Source organism: Notolepis coatsorum, assembly GCF_963971535.1.
Source record: "Notolepis coatsorum genome assembly, chromosome: 3".
In the NCBI taxonomy this organism is placed as follows: domain Eukaryota; kingdom Metazoa; phylum Chordata; class Actinopteri; order Aulopiformes; family Paralepididae; genus Notolepis; species Notolepis coatsorum.
The window spans coordinates 172,693,162-172,704,316 of record NC_140167.1 but is presented as its reverse complement, the minus strand read 5'-3'; the positions used below and the strand labels follow the sequence as shown (position 1 = coordinate 172,704,316).

The 11,155-nt window shown below is 49.1% G+C and overlaps 1 protein-coding gene across 1 annotated transcript in view; it reads right to left on the bottom strand.

Moving 5' to 3' along the window:
• Positions 1–204: 204 nt before the first annotated feature.
• The window catches only part of kcnh3 (potassium voltage-gated channel, subfamily H (eag-related), member 3), a gene marked incomplete at both ends in the record, with an annotated part of 760,365 nt that continues 749,414 nt past the window's right edge, over positions 205–11,155 (bottom strand). The window contains 4 exons of the mRNA XM_084311435.1: positions 205–1,197; positions 3,853–3,905; positions 4,428–4,528; positions 6,982–7,241. Of these exons, the coding sequence (XP_084167561.1) occupies positions 205–1,197; positions 3,853–3,905; positions 4,428–4,528; positions 6,982–7,241 (1,407 nt within the window). The remainder of the gene's footprint in view (positions 1,198–3,852; positions 3,906–4,427; positions 4,529–6,981; positions 7,242–11,155) is intronic.

Below are 11,155 nucleotides of genomic sequence, written 5' to 3'. Positions count from 1 at the left end.
GGACTGTCTCTGTCTCAGCTGCCCAAAGTGTCACCCTGCAAATAGCACCTCCTCTCTGTTCCCTCACTGTTGCTCCTCCATTCTGACTGCTCTCCCTTCACACTCAATGGCTTAGTGTTCATTGTGCCTATCTGTCATTTTCTCTCGCTAGTTTTGTTTCTCTCTCTTTCTCTCTCATTCTCTCTCTCTCTCTCTTTAATTTCCTCATAGCGCAGGTCCCTCCTCGTCGATGAAGCTGATGTGCTCCGTGGAGGACCTGCCCTCCTCTGCGTCTCCGCCCTCCCCTCCCCACTCTTGCATCTCCAGCTCCTGGTGGCTCTCTCCGGGCCTGGCTCCGCCCCGGGGAGCTGGTGGCGGCAGCGGCGGGGGAGACCAGGGAGGAGACCGGGCGCCTCCCGCCCCCCACTTCTCCCTCACAGAGTCCAGAGAGAAGGGGAGGGAGACGGGGGAGGGATGCAGGCAGGAGGCGGGGGGGACGAACGGAGCGAACGCGGGGCAGGAGTCCCGCAGCCTGTGGTCGCCCGGAGAGGAGGCGAGCGACGGGGGGGCCGAGCAGTGGCAGGGCGGCTGGGGGGGCGGGGTGTCCTGGGAGCGGGGCGGGGGCAGCAGGCCCCTGCTGGCGTGACTGACGGAGCGCGAGTGGCGAGGGCCCTGGCAGGGAGAGAGGGAGGGGGAGGAGGAGAGAGAGAGGGAGTAGGACAGAGAGGGAGAGTGGAAGGCCAGGGGAGGCTGGTCCTGGAGGGAGGGGGAGAATGTTCCGTTACTCAAAGAGGTGTGGAGGTTCGGGGAGGCCTCTGAATCCTCTTCCCCCGGGGAGGGAGTGCCGGGCCGGGCGTGCTCCTTGGCGCTCCCTGCTGGGGAGTGCGGCTGGGGCTTTCCTGGAGGGGACGACGGAGGCCTCTGCGGAGAGTGAGGTGTAGGGAGAAGGCATCCGGGCAGGTCCACGCCCCCTGTGTCTCCAATGTCCAACAGAGAGCACGTCTCCGCCGTCGGAACGGAGCAGGGCGGGGACGGCGGCGGGACACCTTGGGAGGTATTCGTGGATGGCTGGCTGGCGCTGCTGGGAGGCGGGGTTAACGTCGGTGTCATGGTCATCAGGATTGGCTGCGGCGCCATCAGAAGGAGGGGCTTAAGCAGCCGTGTCATTTCCTGCAGCTCCTTGCTAAGTTGGGAGACTTGCTGGGAAAGGCTACTCATCTAGATATCAAAGAGACACATACATAAAAACATATTAGTAAACACATTATTTACAATAGTTACTAGTTATTAAAACGTCCAGTACTGTGCCCCCACTGTAGAGATGGCCTTTGCAACTCATCAATCAGCCCTGAGGTACATCACTAACTGTAGGGCGGCACAGTGGTACAGTGGTTAGCACTGCTGCCTCACAGCAAGAAGGTCCTGGGTTCGAACCCCAGCAGGGGGCCTTTCTGTGTGGAGTTTGCATGTTCTCCCTGTGTTCACGTGGGTTTCTTCTGGGTACTCCAGTTTCCTCCCACACCATAAAGACATGCATGGTAGGCAGGGACTACAGATGGAAACTAGCTAATTAGCTCAAATCTGGCACATTTACATTGATGTGGAAACTGAAGATGTTGAATGTGCACTGTCCCTGGGTAAAAATAAATAAATAACTTAACTTAACTGTAGCTTCAGGACCCATAATTCAGCCCTGAGGTACATCACTAACTCAGGACCCATCATTCAGCCCTGAGGTACATCACTAACTCAGGACCCATCATTCAGCCCTGAGGTACATCACTAACTCAGGACCCATCATTCAGCCCTGAGGTACATCACTAACTCAGGACCCATCATTCAGCCCTGAGGTACATCACTAACTCAGGACCCATCATTCAGCCCTGAGGTACATCACTAACTCAGGACCCATCATTCAGCCCTGAGGTACATCACTAACTCAGGACCCATCAGAAAGACTCAGAAGAAGCTTCTATCCCCAGGCCATCAGGCTGCTAAACGAACAATAAACACTATGCAACAACCATCAAATGCACAACAGCACACACACCCACACGCACACACTCACTCAAACAAACAACACACTGCAGCACCCACTCTCCACACTTTAGATCACACAAACACACTTTACACTTTATATTTATTGATAAAGGATTTGCACTACAACTCGTACACCTACTGTGAATTGTACCTAAATTGCACCTCGTCCCATTTCTGCCTTGCACTATATAGTATTGTATATTAGTACACTGCACAGTATTGTATATTGTATGGTAACTACGTCTATTCTGCATCGAACATGTCTAAACTGAACACTGTGACCTCATTTTTTTACTTCTAATTTTACTATGTTATTTTATTTCATACTTATCTTGTCTTGCACAGTCTCTGGAGCGTAACAGTAAGAAGCATTTTGTATAAAAGTATTCTGTACTTCTGTATGACAAATATTAAAGAAACTTGAGAAACTTGAAACTCATTCAGCCCATCATTGCACTTTTTACAGCGTGGTTGGCTAGTCATCCCTGGCTTTGCTTAGGCTACACACCACTGGTACATCTTGATTTATAACACAACCGCAACGTTTTTACTTGTGCAAAGCTGCCATAACCTTAGATCACACAAATGGCTTCAATTTAAAGCATCGTCTATCCGAATAATGTTCTTGCTGTTAGCTGCAGCTGCTTCAAGTAATACATCTGAGCTGTGAATAACTACTGCTGTCTTGTATTATGAACTATAATATGTAATTGAGTTGTATCTGTTGTTTTGATCTTTGTGATTGTGTTCTGATGCTATTATTGGACATTTATATATTCTATATCCGTCTGAATATACCTGCATATAATCCTTCTATATACCTACTTATACACCTGCATATAACCCACATAACTCTGTATGATGACATGTACAATAATGCTGTATATACCGTATATACATATTTAATCTTATATATATATATATATATCCGCATCTGTCTGTACATACCTGCATATAATCCTTTTTACATATCTGTAGATACTGTATATCTGTATATCCCTTACCTACTCTTACTAGTTACACTGCTGGCCAGTATGACTTACTACCATAGTGTCTATTTAAATTTTATTTTTATTATCTTTTTCCCCCTTTCTTTTTCCGTTTTTCTCCCATCCCAATGTTAGTCGTTATGCCAATTCCCAATCCCCTTCCTGGTCGCTGCGCACTCTACCCCCTACCGTCGGCCTGGGAGGGCGGAGACTATCACATGCTTCCTCCGACACATGTGTAGCCAGCCCACCGCTTCTTTTCACCTGGCAGTGCAGACTCTCACTGGGAGAGTAATGTGTGGAAGGTCACACTACCTCTCCCAGATCCTTCCCTTGCTGTGCAGGCGCCCCGACCGAACTGTAGGAGTCGCTGTTTACAACGACCAGGACCCACCCACGCCGGCTTCCCACCCGCTAACACTGCCAATTGTGTTAGTATGGACGGTCGGCCAAGCCGGAGGCACCACAGCCGGATTCGATCCCACTGGCTCTGTGGTGGTAGACAGCCGCTTAATCCGCTGCGCTACCCGGTCGCCCTACCATAGTGTCTTTATACCGGTATCACTGTACATATTAATACTAGAACTCTGTACATACATCTGACTGAGATGAGCACTATTACTCAGTAGTACTCATTTATATATTGTATACCCAGTTTAATCACCTGTACATTGTATATTACTATTGCACTTTACTGTTACATTTGCACTCTGGTTGGATGCAAAACTTCTTCTTTTTGTACTTTAAATTCAGCAGCAGACTAGGCTCCAGCACAGCATTATACTCCCAGGGCAGATGTATTTCAGGGTCTGTGAAACAGAACATCAACTCTGCTCTCACTCACCTCCTCCGTCAGTTTGGACACACTCTGCTTGATCTCTGACTGCTCCTGCATCCCTACACACACACACACACACACACACACACACACACACACTTATGAACCATTCGTATGTGTGCGTGTGTGTACACGTGTTTGTGTACACATGTTTGTGTGTGTGTGTGTAAGATAAGATAAGATATTCCTTTATTGATCCCCTTGGGGAAATTCCGTGTCTGTGTATTTATGTGTGTGTGTCTGTCTGTGTGTATTTGTCTCTTTGTGTGTTTGTGTCTCTGTCCGTCTGTGTGTGTGGAACCAAATAAAGTATTCAAATGTGTCTGTCTGTGAGTGAGCGAGAGAGTTTGTCTGTGTGTATTTGTGTGTGTGAGAGAGACAGAGAGTGTGTCTGTGTGAGAGATATTGTGAGTGAGAGTGTGTGAGAGAGAGTGTGTGTGTCTGTGTGTGTGTGTGAGAGAGAGAGTGTGTGTGTGTCTGTCTGTGTGTGAGAGAGAGAGTGTGTGTGTCTGTCTGTGTGAGATAGAGTGTGTGTGTCTGTCTGTGTGAGTGTTTGGGGGGGGGGGGGATCGCAGTGTTACCTGGATACGGGGAGGATGCACAGACGGGTGACAAGCTGGGGCTGAACTCAAATTTCTGTAATGAGTTGGAAGTGCACTCTGTCTCTATGCCATCCACAAACCTGGAGGAGGAGAGAGAGGAGGAGAGGACACATTGGATGGGAGAGGGAGAGAGAGACGCCGAGAAATTAATACAAGTCAGAGAGAGAAAAAGAGAGACAGAGAGAGAGAGGGCTATCTGTGGTACACAGAGAGCAGAACAGAGGGTTAAATGCCAGTCTTGAATAATGTCCACCGTCGGCGTCTTGGTAACATAAGTGAATCTCAGTATGCAGCAGCTGAGTTCAGACACAAAGCCAATTATCAAGCACACATTCTGCTCACACACAGCTGCATATAGAGCACCATTAAACCAGGGGCACAAATAAACACATACCCACACATGCTGGTGCAACGGGCTTCCCCTCCCCTCCTCGCCCATGCCCAGCAAATTCTACCTAGTTGCCATGACACCAAATTGTAGTGTTCTGTTTTATGTTCTGCAGTGTGTGCGTGCGTGCGTGCAAGAAACCAGTTTCAAAGGATTGAAAGCATTCCCTTGTAAGATTGTGGACACATTTTCTTTACAAATAAAATAAATAATTAACATGAAAGTAACAGAGTTTTTTTTACCGACTACACATTTTGTACAGCAATCGGCGATCTGTGACGGGAGTGATACTCGCGGCCTGTGAGGTCATCCATCATATCGCTTAACATTTCCGAAACCGTATTTTATCAGAGCCCTCTAAGAGACGAGTGTATCACCGTCTTTCAGAGGTTCTCATTCTCTAAGCGAAGATATTAGGTATAACATGAAACGTGAGACCTTTCAGCTGCTGTACAACCATATCCCATGTATGCTAGTTCCATGCAGTTAAATGGTAAATGGTGCATTTATATAACGGCTTTTATCCAAAGCGCTTTACAATTTGTTCCTCACATTTGACCCATTCACTCACACATTCACACACAGACGGCGGAGGCGACCATGCAAGGTGCCGACCTGCTCATCGGGAGCAGTTCGGGGTTAAGTGTCTTGCTCAAGAACACTTCGACACGCTACCCGGGAGGAGCGGGAATCGAACTGGGAACCTCCGGATTACTGGAGATCACTGCTCTTACTAGCTCTGACTAATACTATATGATATGTCAGTCTATAGTCTTTACTGTGTGAACAGCATGCAGTCAGTCTAGTCTTTACTGAGTGGACAGCATGCAGTCAGTTCAGTCTTTACTGAGTGGACAGCATGCAGTCAGTTCAGTCTTTACTGAGTGGACAGCATGCAGTCAGTCTTTACTGAGTGGACATCATGCAGTCAGTCTTTACTGTGTGGACAGCATGCAGTCAGTCTTTACTGTGTGGACAGCATGCAGTCAGTTCAGTCTTTACTGAGTGGACAGCATGCAGTCAGTCTAGTCTTTACTGAGTGGACAGCATGCAGTCAGTTCAGTCTTTACTGAGTGGACAGCATGCAGTCAGTCTTTACTGAGTGGACAGCATGCAGTCAGTTCAGTCTTTACTGAGTGGACAGCATGCAGTCAGTCCAGTCTTTACTGAGTGGACAGCATGCAGTCAGTCTTTACTGAGTGGACAGCATGCAGTCAGTTCAGTCTTTACTGAGTGGACAGCATGCAGTCAGTCTAGTCTTTACTGTGTGGACAGCATGCAGTCAGTTCAGTCTTTACTGAGTGGACAGCATGCAGTCAGTTCAGTCTTTACTGAGTGGACAGCATGCAGTCAGTTCAGTCTTTACTGAGTGGACAGCATGCAGTCAGTCTAGTCTTTACTGTGTGGACAGCATGCAGTCAGTCTAGTCTTTACTGTGTGGACATCATGCAGTCAGTTCAGTCTTTACTGAGTGGACAGCATGCAGTCAGTTCAGTCTTTACTGAGTGGACAGCATGCAGTCAGTCTAGTCTTTACTGAGTGGACAGCATGCAGTCAGTCTAGTCTTTACTGTGTGGACAGCATGCAGTCAGTTCAGTCTTTACTGAGTGGACAGCATGCAGTCAGTCTAGTCTTTACTGAGTGGACAGCATGCAGTCAGTTCAGTCTTTACTGAGTGGACAGCATGCAGTCAGTCTAGTCTTTACTGTGTGGACAGCATGCAGTCAGTCTAGTCTTTACTGTGTGGACAGCATGCAGTCAGTCTTTACTGTGTGGACAGCATGCAGTCAGTTCAGTCTTTACTGTGTGGACAGCATGCAGTCAGTTCAGTCTTTACTGAGTGGACAGCGTGGTCTCAGCAGACATCATAGTTACCGAGGTCTAGGCGGCTCAAAGAACAGAGTGTATGTTCTGTCACCATAGCGATAACAATCAGTGCAGGCCACAATTGTGTAATATTGCTGTTGATGCTATACACCCCACAGACTGCATGTATGACAATGTTGTGCGTGTCTGTTTGTGTGTGTGTTTGTATGTATGTATACATTTCTGTGTGTGTCTGTGTGTTTGTGTGTGTGTGTTTATGTGTGTATTTATGTGAATGTGTGTGTATTTATGTGAGGTGTGTGTGTGTGTGCACAGCACCTGGGGCTGAGTTCGGGGGGCACGCTGCTGAAGCTGACCACTGGTATCTGCAGGGTGGCGGGGCGGGTGTGGGGCTCAGAGGGGGCGCGAAACGGCCGGGGGGGCAGGAGGGGGGAGCGCAGCGGGGAGTTCAGACCCCTGCTGAGGCGCAGAGGGGAGCGAGGGACCCGGGACACGGAGATCTGGTCCTCATCCCCTTCCTCATCCTCCTGGATGGAGGGGAGCTTCTTCACAAACCCTCCGTTACTCTCCCAGTCCATCTGGAGGAGAGAGAGGGGGAGAGAGGGAGGAGAAAGAAGAGAGCGGGGGAGAGGGGGGGGAGAGGGAGGAGGGGAGGGGGGAGAGAGAGAGGAGAGATAGAGGGGAGGGGGGAGAGAGAGGAGGGGGAGGGTTAGAGAGAGAAAGAGAGAGGGGAGAGAGAAAGAGGGGGAGATAGAGAGAGGGAGGAGAGAGAAGAGAGAGGGGGAGAGGGAGGAGGGGAGGGGGGAGAGAGAGAGGAGAGATATAGGGGGGAGAGAGAGGAGGGGGAGGGGAGCGAGAAAGAGGGGGAGAGAGAAAGAGAGAGGGAGGGAGAGAAAGAGAGAAAGAGAGAGAGGGGGGATGAGGGAGAGAGAAAAAGAGAGAGAGAGACCCACAGAGAGAGAGAGTGGGGAAGGGAGAGAGAAAGAAAGTGAGAGAGAGAGGAGGGGGGAGTGATAGAGAGAGAAAGAGAGAGGGGAGGAGGGAGAGACAAAAAGAGAGAGAGAGAAAGAGAGAGAGAGTGGGGGGAGGAGGAATAGAGAGAAAGAGAGAGTGAGGGGGGAGAGAGAGAAAAAGAGAGGGTGGGTAGAAAGGGAGAGGGGGGGAGAGAGGGAGAAAAAAAAATTGAATTAGCAGCTGAATTTCTTGGTGTAGTGACATGAAGCCACCAGTGGGAGGCAGACAAACACAAGAGTTCACCTCAACTCCACAGAGGAGCTGCAGCTACAATAACACAACTAACTAACTGAAACAGCAGGGGGTCCAGAGCAGTGCTGGAGGTGGAGGTGGTGGAGGTAGGAATAGAAGAACGGCTTGAGAGATTCTCTCTCACTCCACCCTGAGAACGACAGTGGAGAGAAGGTGGGATGTTGATACTAACTAATCTCAGCATCTCCTTCTAGACCCGCGTGGGTCTACACCTCGCTGTAAAGGTCTGTCCCGCTGACTCTGCCTTTCTCCCAGACACCACCTCTGTCCCTGCTCCCGCACATGAAGTTAATAATTCAGATTGTCCTCAGAGCTCTTGCTGTGTCCAGGGCTTTTTCAGGTTGAGAGGGGGGGGGGCTGAGATGACAGACAAGTCACAGGCGTGTGTGCGTGCGTGTGTGCGTGTGTGTGTGTGTCAGTGTCAGCTGGAGTTTGCAGTTGGCTCATCCATACATTGCAGTCTCCATCTTGTTCCAGACTGCTTGTTTTGCAATTTATTTAAGTTCCAACTTTTCTATTGAAGGAGAAAATCCTTGGTCAAAGAGGAAGATGTCTGTGTGTCTGTGTGTGATGTCTGATGTGATGTGATAGTTGCCCACATGATTAAACACATCCATTCCATCCGCTGGTTATTAACGTCGGCTTATGTAAAGCCTCACGCGGAGCCCCGTGTCATCACTCCTCTCTGCTCCAGAATCACATCGCGGTCCTCGACACGAAACATCTGCTGCTGTAACTAATGAAGCTATTTCATATTATCTGATCATGCGGACGAAGCCAACGCCCCAATCACTTATCCTACTCCCTGAATCCCCTATCTCTCTCCCTATCTCTCTCTCTCCCCCCTCTCTCTCCCTCTCTCTCACTCCATCTCTCTCTCACTGTCTCTCTCCCTCTCTCTGTCTCTCTCCCTATCTCTCTCTCTCCCCCCCCCTCTCTCCCTCTCTCTCACTCCATCTCTCTCTCCCTCTCTCGCTGTCTCTTTCCCTCTCTCTGTCTCTCTCCCTATCTCTCTCTCTCCCTATCTCTCTCTCTCCCCCCCCTCTCTCTCACTCCATATCTCTCTCGCTGTCTCTCTCCCTCTCTCTGTCTCTCTCCCTCCTCCTCTCTCTCCCTATCTCTCCCCCATCTCTCTCTCTCTGCTCTCATTTTCTTTTCTACCCTTTTTAACATCTCATTCTCTCCCTCTTGAGACTCCCCCCTCTCTCTCCCTGTTCTCTCTTTCTCTCCATCCTTGCCTGCTCAGCAGTCTCTCGCACCCCCCCTCCCCCTCCTCTCCCCTCCCCTCCCTCCTGCCCCCCCGCCTGAGAGTTATTTTTAGATCTTGTCGTTCTAATCTAGCTCGCTGTGCCGGAGGAGAGTAAAGACTGTCTTCTGTGGAGGGGCGGGGGTGGGATTTGTGTGTGTGTGCGCAACTGCGCATGCCACTGTGTGTGTGTGTGTGTGCATGTGCCATTGTGTGTGTGTGTGTGTGTGTGTGTGTGTGCACGGTGTGGAGGGTTCAGGTTCATATTTCAGATCCTGTATGCATGATGTATTCATGCTGTGTGCAGGAATCTACGGTCGCAATCATACTGTGCAGGGAAGCATGTAAGTGGTGTGTGTGTGGTGTGTGTGTGTGTGTGGTGTGTGTGTGTGTGTGTGTGTGTGTGTGTGTGTGTGTGTGTGTGTGTGTGTGTGTGTGTGTGTGTGTGTGTGTGTGTGTGTGTGTGTGTGTGTGTGTGTGTGTGTGTGTGTGTGTGTGTGTGTGTGTGTGTGTGTGTGTGTGTGTGTGCTTGTTTGTCTCTGGCTGTTTTCTATTTGCCATCTATGGAAGGCTATCTTAAATATGTTTCATGTAATGGTGTGTCTGTGCGTGTGCATGTGCATGTGTGTACAGTATGTGCATGGATGTACATGTGTGTATTTGGATGTGTGTGTGTGTATGCTTCAAATAGACTCTGTCTGTGGGATTAGCATCAATAAGTGATGGAGGCCCCAAGGACTTCAAAATTGCGAGAGTGACCCCTCTACACAAAAAGGGCAGCAAATTAGACCCAGGCAACTACCGCCCTGTTTCTATTCCTTACCTCCATCTCGAAGTCATGGAGAAAAATAGTCTACGAACAGGTCGAAAAGTACCTGCGGGAAAAAAACCTAATCTACGAATTCCAATCTGGCTTCAGAACGTCCCACTCCACTGACACATGCCTCCTCTATTTGAACGACCACATCAAACAAGAGGTTGGACGCTGGCAAATACTGCGGCATGGTCATGCTGGACCTACAAAAGGCCTTCGACACTGTCAATCACTCCATTCTGATGGACAAGCTAAAAGCAATTGGTTTTGATAGCTTATCAGTGAGCTGGATGCAATCCTACCTGGAGGGGAGAGAACAGATGGTAGAGGTAAACGGTACTCTATCCCCCCCCTCACAGTGAGCTGTGGTGTTCCACAAGGAAGCATACTAGGACCGCTACTCTTCCTAATTTATGCAAATGACATGTCGTCAGCCTGTGACTGCAACTTGTTCCTGTTTGCGGACGACTCAGCCCTGCTGGTCTCTGACAAGAACAAGTTGCGGGTTGAAAAAACCCTCAGCTCGGAACTAGGCAAAATCTGCATATGGCTCGCTGATAACAAACTATCATTACACATGGGCAAAACAGAGTCCATTCTCTTCGGTTCAAATAACAAACTCAGCAAGACCGACGGCTTCTCAGTTACAGTGGGTGACAATATTGTCACAAGGAAAGACGAAATTACCTACCTGGGTTCCATCCTAGAGGCAAATCTATCCTGTGACAAAATGGCATCCAATGTAATAAAAAAAGTCAACCAACAAACTAGATTCTTGTACCGGATCTCCTCTCTGGTAAACAAGAATACCCTGAAGACTCTGGCAGGAGCACTCATTCAAGGGTACTATGACTATGCGTGCACCTCATGGTACCAAAGCACCTCAAAGGCGCTTAAAACTAAATTACAAACATCACAAAACAAACTGGTCAGACTACTACTTGACCTGAACCCCAGAACCCACCTCACCCCTGCCCACTTTGACAACCTAGGATGGCTTAGAGTAGACGACAGAGTACAGCAACTTGCAATGGGCCTGGTCTACAAGATACACTATACGACCAGGGTGCCCATGTACATGTCAAAATACTTCCCAAAGGTCAGTGAATACCACAACCACTACACCAGAGGAAGCTCAACAAATCATGTTAAACCCAGATTCAGCT